The 24,618-nt window shown below is 40.2% G+C and overlaps 1 protein-coding gene and 1 non-coding gene across 11 annotated transcripts in view; both read right to left on the bottom strand.

Annotated features, from left to right (window-relative positions):
* cep104 (centrosomal protein 104) overlaps positions 1-24,618 on the bottom strand; it is a 198,703-nt gene that overhangs the window by 48,939 nt on the left and 125,146 nt on the right. For 7 of the 10 annotated variants that reach the window (XM_072586743.1, XM_072586744.1, XM_072586746.1 and 4 more), the window contains 2 exons: positions 10,981-11,056; positions 3,355-3,463 (listed from right to left, as the gene is read on the bottom strand). In XM_072586743.1, the coding sequence (XP_072442844.1) occupies positions 3,355-3,463; positions 10,981-11,056 (185 nt within the window). Of the gene's footprint in view, positions 1-3,352; positions 3,464-10,980; positions 11,057-24,618 lie in introns of those variants that run through there. The other 3 variants (XR_011962719.1, XM_072586750.1, XM_072586751.1) reach the window with 2 other exon arrangements.
* On the bottom strand, positions 2,128-2,258 carry LOC140487274 (small nucleolar RNA U109). The gene has a single exon (XR_011962846.1). It is a non-coding gene; the product is annotated as a small nucleolar RNA U109 (small nucleolar RNA).

The raw sequence follows: 24,618 nt of genomic DNA, 5'->3' as shown, positions 1-24,618 counted from the left end.
TTGGAGCCACTAAAGAACATTCTGGAGTGGGATGGTGATCAGCATTAGAATATTTTGGTACCATTAACATAGGTGAGGAAAGGATGAGGATCTTCAAAGCAGAATAGAGAGCGTTAGGAAGTAAATTAAAAAGCACAGTTGAATCAATACAGGGAGATGGTAAAGAGAGGCAAACTAAAAGACAAAATAGAAAGTAAGAAAAGTGATAGGGAGAGAACTACAAAACAATGAAAACAGGACTAAAGATGCTAAGAAGTGAGACTTAAGGCCTTCTATCCTTATGCATGGAGTATTTACAATTAAGTGGATTAATTAGCTGCACAAATAGATACAAATATCCGTTATAGTCAGAAACAGGGGAAGCGAAAAAGAGCAGACCAATGGCATATAGCAGACTAATTTAACACATATTGTGGTTCCGTCTTCACAAAGGAGGACATAAATAACATTCCAAAAATGTTCACTTTGTCTAATCCTGTCACTGTTTTCCAACCGCCGTAGCATTTTCCTTACCAATGATGTCAGACTCACTGGTCTGTAATTCTCTGCTTCTTATCAAACTCTCTTTTTTAAAAAATATTAGGGTTACATTAGTCACCTTCCAATACATAGCAGCTGTTCCATAATAAATAAAATCTTCAAAGATTATCACCATTGCAACCACAATTTCTAGGGCCACTTCCTTAAGTACTCTGGAATGTAGGTATGTCATAATTTTTAATCCAATCAATTTTCCCAACACTATTTTCCAAGAAATCACTACACTGATTTCCTTCAGTGCCTCCCTCTCACCGGAGCATGTGTTCCCCATTAGTTTTGGGATGTTATTTATGTCTTCCTTTGGAAAGACAATACGAAAATATGAATTTAATTAGTCTGTCATCTCTTTGTTGTTCATTTTCACTTACCCTGTTTTTGATGTAATGGACCTACATTTGTGTTCACATACCTAAAGGTGCTTTTACAATCAGTTCATATGATTTAAGAACCTCGAATCCCAATCCCATTCCTGTGCATGTATAAAGCCCTGTGTAAGCAACTAGAAGACACACAATCTGGCTGTATAACCAAACACTCTGGGAAAAGTCACAGGAAAAGAAAGCAAATAACCTGAAAATATGACAAAATCTAGTGCAATGACATTTTACAAAAAAATTGTGCTCAGATGCTTTGTACTAGTTTGCTTCCTAAAGTTTATTGGTTCCTCAAAATCCATTAATCTGTTTTTATCAAACAATTCAAATGGCATTTTCTGAAGAACCCTGAAAATCCTTTGTACCTCTGATGTAAAATATTTGAGTTTGTTAAACTTCAGGAAAAGGAAGAAAAAAATGGGAATCCAAGCAATTTGGTATGATGCAATATATTGTGCTAGGGTCTGGCAATCAAGGCATTTTTTAGAGTGTGCTTATGTAGCATTGGGAAGGAGGGGAGATGTGGTGGGAGGAGGAAAGGTGAAGTGGGGAGGGTATTTCAATAGAGTCATGCAGGTTGGCTGTACTGTGTTTGAGCTATGATCTTGGGGATCTTCTTACTGAAACAGATACTGAAATTTAGCAGCTAGTATGGTAGTACTGCTAGCAGAAAACACCTTGAGGTGTGGTTTATAGAACTCCTAAATTAAAGGAGCTTGTGATTGAAGTATGGAGATAAAGCGCTATGGAAGCTATCACAAGTACTGATAATGGCCCAGGATAAGTACCAGGGTTATCAGATGGTTTAAGTGAGGGGAAGGAGAGGTATCCCAAGAACTCTTTGGACATTCAGAGATGTCCAGTAATCGGAAGGAGTACAACAGCATGAAATGGTGTAATCCATTACTTTAAGATAGAGATAAGGAGAAATTTCTTCACTCAAAGAGTGGTGAGCCTGTAGGATTCTCTGCAACAGAAAGCAGTTGAAGCTATAACAGTGAAGTTTTCAATACGGAGGTAGATTTTACTTGTTAGAGCTAAAGTGAGAATAGGGCACTGAGGTGGATCAGTCATGTTTAATCATTTCATTGTGAAATAAGCAATTTTTCGTCATTTATTATTTGAAAGTTATTGGTGATTTGAACAACAGGAACAACTTGAATTCTGGACACCTGTGAACAAAATCTACAACTCTCCTTTCAAATTAATTTAATCATGTTGCAGACTTATACTACCGTTTAGCCTGTCTTTTAAGACCAACGGCCCTGCTGTCCTCATTCACTCTCGCACGTTGTTGAAATATCAAACTCCTTATTGAGTAAGGAGCAGAAATCAGACTTGACTCAATATGAAAAGTCAAAAGATAAAACGTGCATTTTAATTCATGTCATTTGACACAACATATAATCAAATATCGCTTGTAAGTACCCATTTTCCAAATCTTTTCATCTTACACTCATTCAGACAATTCTCAAGAAGTACCAACCTAAAAAGAAAACAAGATTTATAGTGCATGACAGGAGTGTGCTGATTGGTTGGCATGGACTCAGATTGGTGGAATCTCCGCAACAAAGCCATGACCAACATTTTGGATTAAAGTCTTTTCCAACAGCTTTAGTCTTCAGGCATGGAGGCTAGATATAGATCTAACAAAAATCATCAGATGACAGTTCCTAGCAGAAACCCTAAAACTCTATGATCTGGTATACTACTTTATGCATTCACCTACTATGCCATGGATAGGAATGCTCCATAAAGCACTAATATGTTTAAGAGTGCAGCAAAAAAAATGGAATTCTCGACAAATAAATCTTAGATCATGACCAAGGTCAGCTGTCGAACAAAACTCATTTATGTAACACACAGATTAGCTTGTTCAAGGAACATTGAATAAACTGCATTCCACTCTCAAGCCAAGACTTTCAACTACAACTTAGAAAATTTTACCTTCCCCACTTGTCACTGCTAGAAGACATGAATCTCACCAAGAAACTATATTTATAAATATATTCAATTTTAAGAGTGAGCACCTAACATAATTTCATATTCAATAATCTACAGAACAAAACTCATTTATCTGAAGACCTGTTGACCCAACTGGAAAAGGTTTGAGGCTACCTGCGCATGCGTTTGATCAACAGACCAAAGTGATATATTACTATCTACCAAGACCTGTGCAAAATTACACACAAACTCTCGACAAACTCATTAAAAAACTGAAATAACCAGCTTAAGTGGGTTTTTGTGCCTGAATGCAACAGAATAATGTAAACAGAATCAACAAAAATGCAATCAACAGTCTGTGCATATTGTAAGTATTACATTTATATTTGGCACATAAAGGTATTTTAAAACCTGACCACAAATACAATTGACCACTGTAAGTCCTACTGGATATGTCTGGATAGAAAAGCGAAACTTTATAATACATTCTACATACCTGCTTGCAATGTTCACAACGTCTCAACATCGGACAGTGCTTCCAATAATGGATGTCCAGACCTTCATCTGTAAACATTTCATTTCTCTCTCCACAGAAAATGCATAAACTGTGAAGAGGAAATTAGATATCACAATCTCAGTCTATAAGCAAAAACAAAGAACTACAATTTTACCATTTATACAAATGCAGGCTGATCTCTGGATTTTCTAGTGTTTGCATCAACATAGTGAGATCATACTTCTTGCCAGAAGATGCAGCTTAAAGTCACTGCACAAAGATTTGAACTTGAATGTAATATTAATTTGAAAGAAATGAACCCAAGTCCAACTGGGAAACGCATTCAAAAACTGAATAAACTACAAGTTAGTATCGACAGCAAGATCTGAAAACATAAAAAATGCACAGCACACAAAATGCAGTCCTCAATCACATTTAGTAACCAATCCACCTGAACTGTCTACCCTTCCACGGGCAAAACCCCCCCCCAAGTCAAAGAAACAGCGTAGTAGAACAAAATACCATTACTATCCAACTATACAGAATGGATCTACTGCACGAGATGCCTATTAACAAGCTATAAGGTTTATTTTGCAGCTTGCAGTATTTTGATTGTCTATGCTTGCTGTGTTCCATTTCCATATTTTGTTTTTGCCAAAGTCCTCACAGGCAATAAATTAAGAGAGAAGATCTGGCATTACTCAAAACACACAAATGTAAATTCCCCCGAAGCATTCCAAAAGGTTTAGGAGGGAGATTGTTTAATAATAAGCGTATTGATTCCATTTAGGTCGAAATCCTGACAATTTCCCCCGCCTAACAATATTGTGGGTGTATCAACACCATGTGGACTGCAGCAGTTCAAGGAGGCTGCTCACAGTCACTTTCTCAAAGGCAATTTACCACGGGTAATGGTGGCCCAGCCAGTGGCTCCCACATCCTTTGAGTGAATTAGAAAAAACATACAGAAGAGACATGAATCACGTATTTATGTGAACTATCTTGTCAGAATTTCTTCTGGGACTTCAGATATCATGATGCCTGACAATTCATTACTCTGCAAAACTTGTAATGGAATGTTATTTGAACTAAACATTTAACTTCTATTCGTTTCCTGGTTTTAAAGCTGGGAATACATAACATGATATGTACAGTTTACCCAAAGGAGTTAGGAAGCTAGTATATACAAATACAAAATGATTTTTAGATATATTTGGCACAGTGCTGAATTTTGGTGACATGGGGCATTTGACCCAGAACTCAGAATTGGCATGAGGACTCAGCGTATGCAGCGATTTTGCAGTGTGGATTGGGAATTTTTTGATCATGGAGCAATGTGGAGAGTACATTGGATATTTGGCAGAACTGAGGAGAAGAATTCAGAAGCTATGGGGAACTGGAATATGGGTCTTGGGTTACTAATATTTGTTCTAACTGTTTACAAATGAGGGGAAGGGCAATCCAAACTTGGCAGAACTGGTGGAAGGTCAAGGATATTCTGGATCTGGGAGCACTGCTTTGTATAAAAATCTAGATCAATATTAAATTTAATGTTTTGAGAGTTATTCCATGAAGTGTATCTTCTACAAATCATTTAGTTTATCGGTTTCTTTATTTCCTTCACATGTGTCTATAGGTTTAACCATCTTGTGGTAAGTAGGAACGTTAGTAGTATTTATATTTTCTAATCAACAAAACATTGATAATAACTTTCATTTCAAAATTCATGTTTTTAAAAAAAAAACAAAAAATTGGAAAGCTACAGATTTCTCTCATTTTAATACTCTCAAATTCTTGCTGCACTCACAATCGGAAACTAAAGCTAGAAACAAGAGATTGATATTTTGTCTCGCTCAAACAAACTTAATTTCAATGTGCTTGATTAATTCTATGTTTAAAATTTGTCTAGGTTTTATTCAAATAATGAAACAGGCTTTCCTAAGAGATTGAGGGGGATGCATATGCCTGATATTAATTCTATTATACATCCTCAGGAAGCATACAAAGTTCACACACCTTAACTGCAAATCTCCCTCAAGTCAGGAGTCTGCTGTTTGGACAATACAATTGAGCTTCAACTTTTCATAAGAGGCTAACTGATCTAAATTTTAAAACACGTGAATAGAAATATAAACAGAAGAAGATAGTACAAAGATAGGTGGAGGGGCAGGTAGAATTGAGGATTTGGGGAGGCTGCAGAAAGATTTAGACAGGCTACAAGAGTGGGCAAAGAAGTGACAGATGGATTACAACATGGGAAAGTGTGAGGTCATGCACTTCAGTAAGAAGAATAGAGACATGGAATATTTTCTAAATGGGGAGAAAATTCAGAAATATGAAGTGCAAAGGGACTTGGAAATCCTAGTCCAGGTTTCTCTCAAGGTAAACTTGCAGGTTGAGTCAGTAGTCAGGAGACAAATACAATGTTGTCATTCATCTCAAAGGACTAAAACATAAAAGCAAGAATGTCCTTCTAAGGCTTTATAAGGCTCTGGTCAGACCCCATTTAGAATATTGTGAGCAATTTTGGGCCCCATATCTCAGGAATGATGTAATGGCTCTGGAGTGGATCCAGAGGACATTCATTAGAATGATCCCAGCAATGAAAGGCTGAACAGGGACGTTTGAAGTCTCTGGGACTATACTCGATGGGAGTTTAGAAGGATGAGGGAGGAATTTGGTTGAAACTTTCAGAATACTGAATGGCCTGGACAGAATGGACGTTAGGAAGATGTTGCCACTGGCAGGAGAGAGGAGGACCAAAGAGCACAGCCTTAGAGTAAAGGGAAGAACTTTTAGAACAGAGATAAGGAGAAATGCCTTGAACTAGAGAATGGTGAATCTGTGGACTTCATTGCCACAGAAAATGCTGTGGAGTCCAGGTCACTGAGTATATTTAAAATAGCAATAGATAAGTTCTTGATTGCCAGGGGGTCAAAGGTTATGGGGAGAAAGTGGGAAAATGAAGCTGTAAAACCTATCAGACATGACTGAATGGTGGAGCAGACTCAACAGGCCGAATGCCTAATATCTGTTCCTATGTCTTATGGTCCTATTAAGAAATAGAAATCATTGTGAGATTGCATAAAACAGACTTGTTTAGAAAGTTAGGTTGGAAATTAATAAGTATTCTAAGTGTTTCAAATGGTTCATAAAGAAAACATGATTGATATACTAATTTGTTTCTAGAATACAGCAGAGAGCTTCAAATATAATTACACAAAGAAACTTGAAAGATCACACTGAATTTGTGCCAACTGCTTATAAAGCCACTTCTGGTTATCATGAAGTCTAGTTACACCTTCCTACAGAACCAAAATTCAGTTCTGAAGAAGGGTCACTGGATACAAAATGTTAATCTTGCTTTCTCTCCACAGATACTGTCAGACTTGCTGAGCTTTTCCAGCATTTTCTGTTTGTGAACTAACTGATCAGATGTAGTTTCAAGTTCTAGAACCTAATGGACTAAATGCATTGGATTCATCAACAGGCTTGAAATCTATCCTGACCGATTGCATGAAAGGCCATTATAAACATTCCAACTCTTTTGTCTTTTCCAATACAACACATGCCAGAATATTTATGATAACGATGTCAATGAGTAAAATCATAGATTATAAAACAGAAAGGTACAAGGTGACCTTGACAATTAGGTGTACTTCAGAAAATCTTTCAATTATTTTTATAAATAAAACTCACCATTATGTAGTGTCAAATAGTAAGGGAATAAAGCTACTTAGTTCTTTTTTCTTATGTTCTTGGACAGCTTGCATTTGATCACAACTGCCAAGTGTTTTATGTTCATCATGGAAAAGGAAATTGATGGCTTGCGAAAAAAATACTGAATTTGGTTAAGACAGATTTTATTAAAATAAGGCAGGATCTAGACTGGGAACAGCTCCTGGAGGGTGAAACTACAGAATAAAACGTGCAGTGCTGGAAAAGCACAGTGGGTCAGGCAGCATCCGAACAGCAGAGAGTTGACGTTTCGAGCACAAGCTCTTCATTTGAAATGACTGGGTGTCCCAAAGAGACAGAGATAAATGGGAGGGGCAATGAAGTTTGGGGAAGGTAGCTAGGAATGTAATAGGTGGATGAAGGTGTGGCTGAAGGTGATAGGTTGGAGGGGAGGGTGCAGTGAATAGGTGGGAAGGAAGATGGACAGGTAGGTCAGTTCAGGAGGAAGGCGCTGGATTGGAAGGCTGGATCAGGAATAAGGTGGGGGAGGATAAATGAGGAAACTAGAGAAATCCACATTGATCTCATGGTAGGAGGGTCCCACGGCAGAAGATGAGGCGTTCTTCCCACAGGTGTCGGGTAGTTAGAGCTTGGTGGTGGAGGAAGCCCAGGACTTGCATGTTCTTGGTGGAGTGGGACAGGAAGGGGGAGTTAAAGTGTTCAGCCACAGGGTGGTAGGGTTGCTCGAAACAATTCTGGAGAACCCTGAATATCTAGGAATATTCAACACTGGATAAAAAGGAAAAAAGAGAGTCATCTAACAAGTACGAAGGTAGTAAAACAACGGAGGGTCTCAAGGAGTACAGAAAGTCTGGGAGTAACTCAAGAAAGCAATTACGAAAGCAAAAAGGAGATATGAAAAAAATGCTACTGGACAAGATCATGAGAAATCAAGAGGGCAACCTGTGCATGATGCTGAAGGACACTGGGGGAGATTGTTCAATGAGCGCTTCACATCTATCTTTACTCAGGAGGATGATGATGCAAACACAGAATTTGAGAAGGTGGACTGTAAAATTCTTGAGCAGATGATAAAAGAAGCAAGAAGGTATTGACAGTTTGGGTGGATTTAAAAGTGCACAAATCTCTAGGTCTGGATGACTTGTGTCTCAGATTGCTGTTGAGAGACAGGGAAGAAATGTTAAATTGTTTCTGGCAACAAGGGAGGACTAGAGGAGAGCTGGTGTGGTCCCACTGTAGAAGAAGGATAGCAGAGATAGATGAGGGAACTATCAACCAGGAGTCAGCTTTCAGTGGCAGGAAAACACTGGAGAAAATTGTGAAGGAGGAAAATTAATCTCCACTTTGAAAACCAAGGTTTGATCAGATCAGCAAAGCTTTTGAAGAGGAATCTAACCCCTAACAAATTTGGTCGAACTTCTTTTGAGGAAGAGATAGCTAAGTATCTGGACGAGGGCAGGGCAATTGATGTAGTTTAAATGGATTTCAACAAAACCTTTAAAAGGGTCCTGCATGTGAACCTGATAAAGAAGGTAAAAGCTCATGGATTCAGAGTAATTTGGAAGTTGCATCCAAAATTGACAGGAGATAGAGGGTGGTGGTAGAATGCCTCCTACCAGTGGAAATAGTTTACGTTTATCGACCCTGTCCTTTTCCTGTAAATACTCTGAAGACTTGGATCACCTCTAAATATTCGAAATTCTAGAGAAAGCAGGCCTAATTGCTACTCATAACTAAATTCTCCTCATAACAAAATCCCTGAAGTACATTGTACTTCCTCCAAGGACAGTAAATCTTTCTTGTGACTTGTAAATGAAGGACAGGTTTTGGGCAGTCAGATGGTGACTTACTTGATGCAGAAGTCCTAACCTGAGTTGATCTGCTCCTGTTAACGCAACATTTGTACAGCATTACATTTTAAGTTTCTTGTCAAATGTCAGGTCCTGGTATTGAGAATGGATGTCAGGTTAAGATCCAGATGGTGACTGAGTTCTAGGGAGGTAGTTGGAGGTGAGAGAGGTATGGCTGTTGAATGCATTCATTCATCTAACTTTACTTGAGTAACTACTTATTTAACATCATCAGAACTTTTGGAAAGTTCCAGGGGTTGGGAATTGCCCAATGGAATCTTCAATTTCCCAGCTAATTCCTTCAGAGTCTGTTATGAGGATTCTGCAGGATTTTCCCATGCACAACTCCCATTTATGTTGGAAGAATAACTGGATGGCCATCAGAAAATCCAGGCCATCATTTTTTATCGGAGCTTGGTGTACAAATCTGCTGCCATATGAGCAGTGCCATTTCAGTGGCTATTTTTGCAATGTGCTACATTGGCTACAAACTGCCAAGAGATCTTGAAATAGACTATAAAAATCAAAGTCTTTCTTTGCTTCAGTGAGCAAAATTATCAGTGTACCCAATTCTCAATGATTTTCAACTTTTCTATTGGCATCATGTGGTTGAATATAATTCCAATATTGAGCCTTGGGTCAATAAACATACAGCAATCATTTGTAATGATTTTACCAGAGAGTGACAGCAATACATATATTTTATCTCAAGAAATCCACATCCTCATTTCACAATGAAGACAACGGAAGAATGCACATTCATTTATGTGGGGGCAGGGTAAATAGAAAAGGACAAAGGCTCACACATAAATAAATAACCTGATGTTAACATGAGAATTACAAAGCTGTAATAGAGTTTTATGGATCAGATGACAACTTTAACCTGACAACAGATACAAAATTAGACAAAAGAAGGAACATTTCTGTCAGCAAGCAGTTGCCAAATTAGAAGTGATAAAAGTGGATTCAATCTGACAAGCTCTTGATAACTCTCTGAAGACAATGAATGTATAAAATATTCATTTAAAAAATTTAAACATTTGATAAAATAAGGCAGTCATTTTCCTGTCCCTACCGTGCCAAAAAAAAGCCTGTTCAACCCAGGTCAGTAAGACAGTAGCTGATTCACAGCTTCAGCCAAAAATAACATTTGATTTGAAATATGATGACTTTTTGTCATAATGTGGATGGCACAGTGGCTCACTGGTTAGCACTGCTGCTTCACAGCGCCAGGGACCCGGGTTCGATTCCAGCCTCGGATGACTGTGTGGAGTTTGCACATTCTCCCAGTGTCTGCGTGGGTTTCCTCCGGGTGCTCTGGTTTCCTCCCACAGTCCAAAGATGTGCAGATTAGGTGAATTGGTCATGCTAAATTGCACACAGTGTAAGGTACATTAGGCAGGGGTAACTGTAGGGAAATGAGTCTGGGTGGGTTCCTCTTCAGAGGATCGGTGTGGACTTGTAGGGCCAAAGGGCCTGTTTCTAAGCTCTAGGTAACCTAATCTAATCTGTCCAAAGTTTGAATTATGAACTGTCTTTGGGGTAGATTTTATGCCAGAATAGGCATAATGCTGTGTAAGCATTATCACTGATTGGGAGACAAATGGCCCAAACTTTCCACACCAGTTGATCCACAGACCTGCTTGTTTGCTTTCAAGCTACAGAAAAACATTCCACTCTCTCATCCTAAGCTAAAGGCCTGAAGTCTTGAAATAAACCAGCCGAGCTTTTACATTTAAATACAAAACAACATGTGAACGAATAGACATCGGAGGCAAAGCTTCCAAGCAACTGTGGCCTTGCAACTACTTACAAAGGTACTTCACATCCATCTAAAATGCCTTATGCCATGATAAATGGAGGGACAAATACAAAAACAACCATGCAGAATAACTGAATTTCAAAAGCAACATCAACCTCAAATTCTCCACAACTCTTCAAAATTTCAGTTACTGGGAGTCTAAGTGGCACTCATGCTCCCAAGTGACCTTTGTGTATATGAAGATACTGAACCTAATTAGATCAAACGAGTTTAGTTGAAAATGTTTTGTGTACAAGTAAGGATATGTGGACTTACTTATCTAAATAATTCGTAACTGAGGACTGATCATCTCTCATCTCTGCATGTGGGGCTGAAGCTTTATTCCCACGATCTATTAAAAAAATGAAAATCTACAATAAATACTTCCAAAATAGTTAATTTATGTTGAAACAAATTTCAAAACAACATGCGTTTTACCTTCCATTTACCTTATTCGGATTGTATTATAGACCCCCCCCAGTAGTCAGAGGGAAATTGAGAAACAAATTTGTAAGGAGATCTCCGTAATCTGCAAGAATAATAGGGTGGTTATGGAATTTAACTTTCCAAACATATATTGGGATTGCTATTGTGTTAGGGTTTAGATGGAGAGGGATTTGTTACGTATGTATAAGAAAACCTTCTTGATTCACTATGTGGATGTACCAACCAGAGAAGGTGCAAAACTTGACCTACTCTTGGGAAATAGGGCAGGGCAGGTGACTGAGGTGTCAGTGGGGGAGCACTTTGGGGCCAGCGACCATAATTCTATTCGTTTTAAAATAATGATGGAAAAAGATAGACCAGATCTAAAAGTTGAAGTTCTAAATTGGAGAAAGGTCAACTTTGATGGTATGAGACAAGAACTTTCAAAAGCTGATTGGGGGTGAATGTTCGCAGGTAAAGGGATAGCTGGAAAATGGGAAGCATTCAGAAATGAGATAATGAGAGTCCAGAGACAGTATATTACTGTTTGGGTGAAAGGAAAGGCTGGTAGGTACAGGGAATTAGATTAGATTAGATTAGATTACAGTGTGGTAACAGGCCCTTCGGCCAACAAGTCCACACCGACCCGCCGAAGCGCAACCCACCCATACCCCTACATTTACCTCTTACCTAACACTACGGGCAATTTAGCATGGCCAATTCACCTGACCTGCACAGCTTTGGACTGTGGGAGGAAACCAGAGCACCCGGAGGAAACCCACGCAGACACGGGGAGAACGTGAAAACTCCACACAGTCAGTCGCCTGAGGCGGGAATTGAACCTGGGTCCCTGGCGCTGTGATGACTAAAGAAATTGAGGGTTTGCTTAAGAAAAAAGAAGGAAGCATAGGCCAGGTATAGATAGGACAGGTCGAGTGAATCCTTACAAGAGTATAAAGGCAGTAGGAGTATAGTTCAGAGGGAAATCAGGAGAGCAAAAAGAGGACATGAGATAGCTTTGGCAAATAGAGTTAAGGAGAATCCAAAGAGTTCTTACAAATATATTAAGGACAAAAGGGTAACTAGAGAGAGAATAGGCCCCTCAAAGATCAGCAAGATGGGCTTTGTGTGGACCTGCAGAAAGTGGGAGAGATACTAAACAAGTATTTTGCATCAATATTTACTGTGGAAAAGGGCATGGAAGATATAGAATGTAGGGGAATAGATGGTGACATCTTGAAAAATGTCTATATTACTGAGGAGGAAGTGCTGGATGCCTTGAAATGCATAAAAGTGGATAAATCCCCAGGACCTGATCACATGTATCCTAGAACTCTGTGGGAAGCGAGGGAAGTGATTGCTGGGCCTCTTGCTGAGATATTTGTATCATCGATAGTTACAGGTGAGATGCCGGAGGACTGTAAGTTGGCTGACGTGGTGCCACTGTTCAAGAAAGGTGGTAAGGACAAGCCAGGGAACTATAGACCAGCAGTAAGCCTGGCGTCAGTGGTGGGTAAGTTGTTGGAGGAAATCCTGAGGGACAGGATCTACATATATTTGGAAAGACAAGACTGATTAGGAATAGTCAACATGGCTTTGTATGTGGGAAATCACGTCTCACAAACTTGATTGAGCTTTTTGACGAAGTAACAAAGAGGATTGATGAGGACAGAGCAGTAGATGTGATCTACATGGACTTGAGTAAGGCGTTTAACAAGGTTCCCCATGGGAGACTGGTTAGCAAGTTAAATTTCATGGAATGCAGGGAGAACTAGTCATTTGGATACAGAACTGGCTCAAAGGTAGAAGACAGAGGGTGGTGGTGGAGGGTTGTTTTCAGACTGGAGGCCTGTGACCAGTGGAGTGCCACAAGGATAGGTGCTGGGTCCTCTACTTTTCATCATTTATATAAATGATTTGGATGTGAACATAAGTATAGTTTGCAGATGACACCAAAATTGGAGGTGTAGTGGACAGTGAAGAAGGTTACCTCAGTTTATAATGGGATCGTGATCAGATGGAGTTTAATTTAGATAAATGCGAGGTGCTGCATTTTGGGAAAGCAAATCTTAGCAGGACTTATACACTTAATGGTAAGGTCCTAGGGAGTGTTGCTGAACAAAGAGACCTTGGAGTGCATGTTCATAGCTCCTTGCAAGTGGAATCGCAGGTAGATAGGATAGTGAAAAAGGGTATACTTTTCTTTATTGGTCAGAGTGTTGAGTACAGGAGTTGGGACGTCATGTTGCAGCTTTACAAGACATTGGTAGGCCACTTTTGAAATACTGCGTGCAATTCTGGACTCCTTCCTATCGAAAGGATAATGTGAAACTTGAAAGGGTTCAGAAAAGATTCACAACGATGTTGCCAAGATTGGAGGATTTGAGCTATAGGGAGAGGCTGAATCAGCTGGGGCTGTTTTCCTTGGAGCATCGGAGGTTGAGGAGTGACCTTATAGAGGTTTATAAAGTCATGAGGGGTATGGATAGGGTAAATAGACAAAGTCTCTTCCCTGGGGTGAGGGAGTCCAGAACTAGAGGGCATAAGTTTAGGGTGAGAGGGGAAAGATATAAAAGAGACCTAAGGGGCAACTTCTTTCACACAGAGGTACGTGTATGGAATGAGCTGCCAGAGGAAGTGGTGGAGGCTAGTACAATTGCAACATTTAAAAGGCATCTGGATGTGTACATGAATAGGAAGGGTTTTGAGGGATATGGGCCAGGTGCTGGCTGTTGGGACTAGATTGGGTTGGGATATCTGGTCGGCATGGACAAGTTGGACTGAAGGGTTTGTTTCTGCGCTGTACATCTGTATGGCTCTAATCCATGGATATACAAGCACATCACAGTTTGCCACAGCTATTAGTAAGGATTGATAAATTACACCAACTGGAATCAGGAAGGAAATCAACAAGATAGCCTGTCACAGAATTTCGAGCTGTAACAAACAACTGGAACACATCATTTGGCATGCAAGGTACTTTTGTTAACTCAATGTGTATAATCATGCAACCTTTGAGTTGCTAAACGTGGAACATTAATAATAGACCTTGGAACAGAACTTGAAACAGTTGTAACATAATTCTTTCTCCTATGCTTTGGGGAAATGGAGATCATCAATTTTACAAAATAGCTGAGATGATAATGTTGGTAAGTGAGGTATTGTGGAATAGATCTTGATATAAACTCAAAGATAACTATTTTGGAACAGAGTTCAAGTTCACCTTTAATGAAAGCTTTATTCCTCCACATCCATTAACCAACTCTGTAAAATGCATACCTCTGACTTGGAAGTATCGATATTTATATATTACATTCTCACCCAATTAACCCTTAGGTAATAAATTATTTGTTCCCTTGTTCAATCAGGACTCAAGCATTCCTTCATTATATGTTAACAAATTCCCTTTTAACTTTCTCAATATGTCAATATACATATTGTAATAAACAAAAACAAAAGAACATGTACAAAATGACGGGTTATATTTTATTGTTTTCTTTGCAAATTAAAGCTCCAAGTGTCTTTTCTCCAGTATTTCCAACAGTTTGAGAGTTTGCTCCTGTCTTTGTAAAGCCATCAGATACCTGACTACCCAAATCAATCTGGAGACTTCTTCGTTCTCCGAAGTCTGTTTTAAAACTGCAATACAAATCTGCAGTCTTTTTTCATTCATACATTTCATGAAATGTATGTCATCCCACAGCGTCAACTTGTTTTATCACTCTATTACTGCTGAATTCCTTTTTAAAATTTTCTTCAAATAAAAGCACCATATCTACCACCTTACCAAGAGCAATTGGTCTGTCACTAAGATATTTTACTAACTCGTCTTCTAACTATTTGAGGAGAAAGTGAGGACTGAGGATGCTGGAGATCAGAGTCGAGGGTGTTGTGCTGGAACAGCACAGCAGGTCAGGAAGCATCCGAGGAGCAGGAGAATCTATGTTTCGGGCATAAGCCCTTCATCAGGAATCTTTGGACAGCGATTGCGGAGGTGGTGTGGTCAGTGGTGGCTGTGGAGCGGGAGGAAGTGCCGTCATCATTCGCAGCGGCAGTTATGGCTGGAGTGGCTGTGTGGCTAATGGCGTCCGAGGAGTCCCAGAGGCCAGGAGAAGGTTCTGGAATGGTCGAGGAAACCTGAGTACTGAGGTAAGCACATGAATGTTTGTTTAACTTACTTTCTTTTATGTCTGATATAGTGGAGAAAAAGCGTTTGTTGAGTGTGTGAATTCTTCTGAAAATGAAAAACAGCAGAGGTCTGTTGCAGACCTGGAACTGTGTGGCCCTGAGCTGGGGCAGGGTCGACTGGAGGGAGAGTTAGTGGTGGTGCATGGCTGACAGTGTGGAGCGGAGGATCTGGAAAGGGAACTGTTTCTGAAAGTTTTGGATTTGTAGTACATACTGGTTGTCCTGTTCAGGTCCAAACTGTGCTGGTCTGAATGTAGTCTGGAGCCCATGCGGGATCAGACGTTTCCATAGACAGGCACTGAGGAAGGAGATGGGGCTGTGGTAGTCAGTTTGCTTCAGGATGTGGCCAAAGAGCTTCAGGGTGGAGGAGTTGATCTGGCGGGTGCAGTCAGAGAGAGACTCACTGAGGTCCTTGCACAGAGAGGAGGAGACCTTCTTCAACGCATGCATCCTTGGAAGAGGCTTCGCAGTAGGGTTGAAATCAAGTAGGAGAAAGTGCGGACTGTAGTTGCTGGAGATCTTAAGCCCTTCCTTCCTGATGAAGGCCTTATGCCCGAAACATCGATTCTCCTGCTCCTCGGATGCTTCCTGACCTCTTGTGGTTTTCCAACACCACACTCTCAACTTTTATCAATTTGAGCTTTCCAAGCTAAAGGGCAACATTTATTTCCCTTTACTACAAGAAAAAATATAAACCATCCTGCATTTAAGAACCCACCACAGGGGTTTGCAAAAGCATCACTAAGAAGTTTCATGCTAATGATATCTCTCGATGGAAATTTTAAAACACAATACTCCATTTTTAATTTTTCCAATGCTTTACACCAGAATTACATCTTCCATCTTGGGATTTTTCATAGTTGTACTCAACACCAGTACTTCAAAATGGGCACCTGGTCTCAATTCCAATGCCCAGCCACTTCAAACTTTGCAATTCCTCCATTTCAGCTCTAGAAGCCATTGAATTTTTTTTCTAATGCCTTATTTTGACTAATAATAGGGAGGCTAACACTTAGAGGAGATACTTGTTAGGAAGGAAGATGTGTTGGGCATTTTGAAAAACTTGAGAATAGACAAGTCCCCTGGGCCTGACGGGATATATCCTAGGAGTATGCGGGAAGCTAGAGAGGAAATTGCAGAGCCGTTGGCAATGATCTTTTCGTCTTCACTGTCAATGGGGGTGGTGCCAGGGGACTGGAGAGTGGCCAATGTTGTGCCCCTGTTCAAAAAAGGGAATAGGGATAACCCCGGGAATTATAGGCCAGTCAGTCTTACTTCGGTGGTAGGCAAAGTAATGGAAAGGGTACTGAGGGATAGGATTTATGAATATCTGGAAAGACACTGCTTGATTAGGGACAGCCAGCACGGATTTGTGAGGGGTAGGTCTTGCCTTACAAGTCTTATTGAATTCTTTGAGCAGGTGACCAAGCATGTGGATGAGGGTAGAGCAGTGGATGTAGTGTACATGGATTTTAGTAAGGCATTTGATAAGGTTCCCCATTGGTAGGCTTATGCGGAAAGTCAGGAGGCATGGGATAGTGGGAAATTTGGCCAGTTGGATAGAGAACTGGCTAACTGGTCGAAGTCAGAGAGTGGTGGTAGATGGTAAATATTCAGCCTGGAGCCCAGTTACAAGTGGAGTTCTGCAGGGATCGGTTCTGGGTCCTCTGCTGTTTGTAATTTTTATTAATGACTTGGAAGAGGGAGTCGAAGGGTGGGTCAGTAAATTTGCAGACGATACGAAGATTGGTGGAGTAGTGGATAGTGAGAAGGGCTGTTGTCGGCTGCAAAGGGACTTCGATATGATGCAGAGCTGGGCTGAGGAGTGGCAGATGGAGTTCAATCCTGTCAAATGTGAGGTTGTCCATTTTGGAAGGACAAATAAGAATTCGGAATACAGGGTTAACAATAGGGTTCTTAGTAAGTGGAGGAGCAGAGGGATCTTGGGGTCTATGTTCATAGATCTTTGAAAGTTGCTACTCAGGTGGATAGAGCTTGTAAGGCGGCCTATGGTAAATTAGCATTCATTAGCAGAGGGATTGAATTGAAGAGGTGATGTTGTAGCTGTATAGGACCTTGGTAAGGCCACATTTAGAGTACTGTGTGCAGTTCTGGTCACCTCATTTTAGGAAAGATGTGGAAGCTTTGGAGAAGGCGCAGAGAAGATTTACCAGGATGTTGCCTGGAATGGAGAATAGGTCGTACGAGGATAGGTTGAGAGTGCTAGGCCTTTTCTTATTGGAACGGAGAAGGATGAGGGGTGACTTGATAGAAGTTTATAAGATGATCAGGGGAATAGATAGAGTAGACAGTCAGAGACTTTTTCCCCAGGTACAACAGAGTGTTACAAGGAGACATAAATTTAAGGTGAAGGGTGGAAGGTATAGGGGGGGTGTCAGGGGTAGGTTCTTTACCCAGAGAGTGGTGGGGGCATGGAATGCGCTGCCTGTGGGAGTGGCAGAGTCAGAATCATTGGTGACCTTAAAGCGGCAATTGGATAGGTACATGGATAGGTGCTTAAGCTAGGACAAATGTTTGGCACAACATCGTGGGCCGAAGGGCCTGTTCTGTGCTGTATTGTTCTATATTCTATGTTCTGTGTACTGAATAAGACTGCTGATGCAAAGCAAAATTTGATCCAATCTGTATCATTTTCAAGCCTAAAAAGCCTAATTTCTACTTCAGAATTCTGTTTTAAGCTCACTTATGACAATGTTTTGAAATTCATTACTCCCAACCCCCACAAAAACCATCCAGATGCATCAGAAGGATGCCTAAAAGCTGCCCCTCGTGATGTAACACATGGCAGGGTCTGCTTTTAACTGAGGTCAACACAACAATAATTAGAGACACCTTATCAATAAGTACCAAATGCTAGAGCCATAATGTAGGCCTGATATATATTATTTAACTTCCAAAGTATCTCCACTGTACTAAAATATCTCCTTCAGAGAATAAAGAAAGACTTCCCTTTTGAGCTTATTTCCCTGCAGAAATGCAGCTTTAATATCAATTGATCTACACACCCAAGCAATTGTCATAATACCAAGAAAATTTTCAAAATTGCTTTTCCTGACACTGGTGAATCCATTTGTATCTTGCTGCCCTAGTTTTTTCTTCAAATCCTTGTACCACAAGTCTTGCTTTCACCTTATGGGTCCTATTGGGGGACATCTAATCTATGCATATCCACCATTGTGCAGGGTTGATTATTCCCCATCTGCCACCTTTGTGTACATGACAATTCTCTCCAACTTTGTAATTCTTGCTTATATAGAATCTTTTATTACCTCATCTTCTAGTTTATTTATGGCCACAAAGAATTCTTGATCACACTGACGACTTCTTCTGGTGGTATTATAGGTTTGTACTATATTTCCTGAATGCATGAAACTACCCCCTTGATCTTGCTTTCTATCTCCTTTTGGACCGCTACTGTTTAACCTCCGCCCTACTATTGGTAGGATTAATTTCAATGCTCTGTTCCTTGGCCTCTTTCTGGATGCATGTTTACTCACAGACTCATTGTTTTGAGTTTAGACTACATTTATTTGCTTTTCATCTTTGTACCCAGTGTTCTCAATTCATGGGGTGAACTTCGCACCCCTCATCCTGAAAATACATCCAATGCTTTATTCACCAGAATTACATCTTCCACCTTGGGAATTTTCATAGTTGTACTCAACTCCAATACTTCAAAATGGCATCTGTCTCACTCCCAACACTCAGCCACTCCAAACTTTGCAATTCCTCCATTTTATATTTTCCACTGAGTTTGCCTGAAGTACTTATTAAAGTCATGTTTCTCCATTGACGAGCTCCTTCTGGCAAATATTTGACTTTCACATCCACTTTGGTAATTGTCCTTTGGGACCAGTGGCCTCAATGACTATCAGAACTGATTAGAAGACAAACTGTCATTTGCAGCAATTGGATCCTCAAAGATGTGCGACAACTGGATACGAGAGGCATGTTACTGATTGCTACTTCGTGAAATTCACATCAAGCAACCTTAAAGTGAACCCAAATAGTGCAGTTCCCATGCTCCACACTTTTTTTCCTTCTTTAGTAGTAACCTCATCTGGCACTCTGAATTTTTTTAAGCTTCTTTATCTCATAATTAAGTATATCTCCCTCATTGAAACTAGTTTCCAGTAGTTCCACCTCAAGGCTTGCTTAATTTTAATAGTTTTAATGCAAGTTTTTCTGACTGCATACAACGTATTCAAAACACTCTGGAAAAAAAATTAAGCTAAATGTAGTCCCTTGTCAAGCTGAGTGATCACTTTTTATTGTTGGAATTTCTAAATTCCTACCAAATGCTAACTGATATGGACTGTCTCCTGCAAACAATTGTAACAATATCTTCGCATTGACATCCCAAGCTAGTGGAGTTACTTTATTGTTTGGCTAATACGCCTAATGTTAAAGACCACTTTGCCCATTACTGTTGTTTCTTTTCCACAAAGGGGAGGTGACGGTGTAGTGGTAATGTCACTGGACTAATAACCCAGAACCCCAGGCTAATATTGTGGAGACATGGCAGATGGTGATACTGAAATTCAATAAAATTGGATTTAAATGCTCGTATTGTAGTCATCTGGTTCATGAACGAAGAAGGACAACTACAAGCTTTACCCATTCTGGTCTACACGTGACTTCAGACTCACTTCATTTTGGTTGACTCTTAACTGTGTTTTGGGTAATTTGGGTTGAGCAATGAATACATCTCATAAATGAATTTAAAATAACATTTCTAAGAGGCCATCATCAGCAAGCAGCCTCTCATTATCACTGAGATATTTGCTGTGTTCAAGTCAAGGCCTATTACTTGTGGATAAGATAATAGACAATAATTTTCTTTTCTTTATGTTGTATCATTGCTGATTGACAAAACTCTGGCTGCCAAATCTATAAAAATACTTACTTAAATTTATTTAGTACAGAGATTATGCTTTATTAAAGGAATGTGATGACACGAATTGTGTAATGTGCAAATTCACAGATGCCAAATACAACAGCACAGCTTTTTTTCTCAGTTTCATCTATGCTTTCTTCACGGATGGCTGATTTAGTAACAGCAGTTCTTTTACTAGACATTACATATGTGCAAATAAAATGATTTATTGCAACTATTTTATAAGGCAAGACTACTCTTTTTAAAAGATTTTACTGCATTTCCATCTCCAAATCTCAAATTTCCCTAACTTTATCCTCATTCTTATTACAAAGAATCTGGTAACATTTTAGGCAGTGTATTCCACACACTGCATACTTGCATCCACAATCTATCAGTGAACAATTGAAAGACTGACAACACTGCATTTATCACTAGGCTGAAACCCTCTATATGGTGTAGTGATTGTAACAAAGTCAGCCACGTGGACCTCAGAACATAAAGTTCCCTGACTGGGGCTGTTAATTTGGACCAATCAGGGTACTCTGACTGATAGATAAGAACAGGAGCGTCTCTGCAGCTTTGGTTTGAGCTCAGCTTTCCTTGGGAGAGGGAGGGGTGTCTACCAATACTCTCGATGCCTTTGGGGAGAGGGGTTGGGCTTTATTTCCCCCTCCAACTCTATTTTGATTTAATCCCTGCCCTCCCCATCACTGTTTGATCATACAGCATTGCCCATTGATGTGAAGGGCACTGCTTGTCACTGGCCACTTGGGTGTTTCCTTTCTTCCTGGTGGTGGAAATTGAATAAAGATTTGTACACCTTGTGTCTCTCACTTGCACAAGAAGAAGAAAAAAAGAAAAAAGAACAGGAGCGCCTCTGCAGCTGTGGTTTGAGCTCAGCTTTCCTTGGGAGAGGGAGGGGTGTCTACCAATACTCTCGATGCCTTTGGGGAGAGGGGTTGGGCTTTATTTCCCCCTTCAATTCTAATTTGACTAAATCTCTTCCCCCTCCCTTCACTTTTCTTTCCCCTAAATAAGCATAGTCCTTATTGGGCTTTGATTGTTATTGCTTCCCTGATCAGATGGCTGCTTCTCCTGGTGGTGGAAGTATTGAATAAAATCATTTGCATAATGGTGTCTTCATGGAGTCCCTGCATCAAAAAAATGAACAGGAGTATCAGACACTCTGTGAGCTGGCTCTAAGGGAGTTGGATCAGTGTCAAGTACTGTCCATGTGCAAATAAAGGATGAATTTGTGACAGGATACTGGCCCCTGTGAAGTTATTTCACAAGTGGTCTCTTATATGCCTCCAACCTCAACTTTAAATACATCACTATGGAAAATGAATATATTGGCGAGGAAGATACAGAAATACTTGCATCTAGACTAGAAGAGATTGAGGTTCACAAGGAAGAGGTATGAGAAATACTGCAGAGTGTGAAAATAGACAAGTCCCCTGGGCCGGATGGGATCTATCCTAGGATCCTCTGGGAAGCAAGGGAAGAGATTGCCGAGCCTTTGGCATTGATCTGCAAATCATCATTGTCTACAGGAAGAGTGCCTGAGGACTGCAGGATAGCAAATGTGATTCCCTTGTTCAAAAAGGGTAGTAGAGACAACCCTGGTAATTACAGACCAGTGAGTCTCACTTCAGTTGTTGGGAAGGTGTTGGAAAAGGTTATAAGAAATAGGACTTATAACCATCTAGAAAAGAATAATTTGATCAGGGACAGTCAGCACAGTTTTGTGAAGGGTAGGTTGTGCCTAACGAATCTTATTGACTTTTTTGACAAAGTGACCAAACAGGTAGATGAGAGCAAACCGGTTGATGTGGTGCACATGGATTTCAGCAAGGCGTTCGATAAAGTTCCCCATAGTAGGCTATTATACAAAATGCGGAGGAATGGGATTGTGGGAGACAGAGTAGTTTGGATCAGTAATTGGCTTGCTGAAAGAAAACAGAGGGTTGTAGTTGATGGAACATGTACATCTTGGTGTCCAGTTACTAGCGGCGTACCACAAGGGTCGTTGTTGGGTTCACTGCTGTTCGTCATTTTTATAAATGTGCTGGATGTGGGCTTAGAAGGGTGGGTTAGTAAATTTGCGGATGACACTAAGGTCGGTGGAGTTGTGGATAGTGACGAAGGATGTAGTAGGTTGCAGAGACATAGATAGGATGCAGAGCTGGGCTGAAAGGAGATGGAGTTTAAATTCCATGGCAAATGGAGTTTAATGTGGACAAGTGTGAGGTGATACACTTTGGACGGAGTAATCAGAATGCAAAGTAATGGGCTAATGGTAGGATTCTTGGGAGGGCAGATGGGCAGAGAGATCTCGGTGTCCATGTACACAGATCCCTGAAAGTTGTCACCCAGATTGACAGGGTTGTTAAGAAGGCATACAATGTTTTGGCCTTTATTAATAGAGGGATTGAGTTCCAGAACCAGGAGGTTATGCTGCAGCTGTACAAAGCTCTGGTACGGCCACACTTGGAGTATTGTGTACAGTTCTGGTCACCGCATTATAAGAAGGATGTGGAAGCTTTGGAAAGGATACAGAGGAGATTTACGAGGATGTTGCCTGGTATGGAAGGAATGTCTTACGAGGAAAGGCTGAGGGCCTTGAGGCTGTTCTCGTTAGAGAGAAGAAGGTTGAGAGGTGACTTAATAGAGATATCCAAGATAATCAGAGGGTTAGATAGGGTGGACAGGGAGAGCCTTTTCCCAAGTATGGGGACAGCAAACACGAGGGGACACAGCTTTAAAGTGAGGGGAGATAGGTACAAGACAGATGTCAGAGATAGTTTCTTTACTCAGAGTAGCAAGGGTACGGAATGCTTTGCCTGCATTGGTAGTAGATTCGCCAAGTTTAAGTGCATTTAAGTCGTCATTGGACAGGCAAATGGGACGTAAATGGAATGAGCTTCAGATTACTATGAGAGGGCGGCGCAACATCGAGGGCTGAAGGGCCTGTACTGCACTGTAATGTTCTATTTCATCACCAAGTAATGTTATGAAGGTGTAGAAGTGTACTGTACCTTTAAGACAGTTCAAAGCAAGCAGAACTACCTGACAATACCAAATGTTCTGAAGAAGACATAACATAATCGTTTCGTCGAGCAGCCAGTGTAGATGGTTTCCAGGAGGCAAAAATAAATTCGAATTGGGCCAGTTTAAATTACACCCCGCCCCCTATCAATCCAATCAATCAAGCTTGAATTTAGTATATTGGCAATATTAAAAGCCAATGACACAATCTGCTGCTTTGGGGTTTAAGATCAGGAAAACTTGAACAGTTGAAGGAGAACTGCCAAGCCACGAATACATGCAGACTGCCCACAGAATAGCTCTCTTAAAGATACTTTTATTAATCAGTGACATGTGAAACAGAAATCTGAAAGAAGAAGAAGACAGAGAAAGATATAAAGAGAAGATTCCACAGCTGGCTGGTTTTGAAATTTAAATTTTTGGTAAATCTTAACCAGGGGTTTTATCAGACTAGAAGGGGAAGCTAAAAGATAGGTTGGAGAAAGGAGTTGTAAATAGTTGTTAGTTAATTATTCTCAGTTCAACTTTAAGAAATAAAGTTGTTAATTTTTACTTTAAATATTGACCTTTGGGATAGTTCTTGGCCTCTTGAATTTAACGCACGGGGTACATCTTTTCTGTGTTCCTGGGTTAAAATTGCTGGGGGGGGGGGTTGTTCCCATGTCATAACAGTAAACATAACACATATACCGTACAACAGAAGACAAGTGCATTCATTCACTCTCTATTGTTCCACATGATGCATTTTGAACAATTTCTTCCAAATTCTTAAACTATTCCAGCACAATTACAATTCTGATTGAGTCTGTATTGCATTATCTTTTCTAGAAAGGTGAACAATTTTTACTTTAAATGTTTAAATTAATAAGTTTCAATGAACGGAACAACCTTGGCATTTGAGTTTTAAATTTGTCTGCAAAAGCTAAGAGATTATAGCAACTGTAACAGACTCTAAAACAGTCAGAGTAGAAGAAAAGTAATCCAGAATGGCTTGGATCTAAGTGAGAGAAAAGCACCAAAAACAGCAGGCTTTAAGTTGTCAGTGCTGTTGAGTGCAAGAGTTTAAGGAAGATGAGTAAGTGAGCTGAAGTTTGTTTGACGATCTCATGCAGAGACACGAACAAAACAACATTGCATTGATTGAATGCAGATGTTTGCCAGAAGAAAATCCAAGAGCCACTATACCAAATGAACAAGAAATTTGAAAATGGAAAAGGGGGCGGCATGGTGGCTCAGTGGTTAGCACTGCTGCCTCACAGCACCAGGGACCCAGGTTTGATTCCCACCTTGGGCGACTGTCTGTGTGGAGCTTGCACATTCTCCTCGTGTCTACGTGGGTTTCCTCCAGGTGC

Source organism: Chiloscyllium punctatum, chromosome 16 (genome assembly GCF_047496795.1).
Source record: "Chiloscyllium punctatum isolate Juve2018m chromosome 16, sChiPun1.3, whole genome shotgun sequence".
Classification (NCBI taxonomy): Eukaryota; Metazoa; Chordata; class Chondrichthyes; order Orectolobiformes; family Hemiscylliidae; genus Chiloscyllium; species Chiloscyllium punctatum.
The sequence above is the reverse complement of the archived record's forward strand: the minus strand, read 5'-3'. Positions and strand labels throughout refer to the sequence as shown.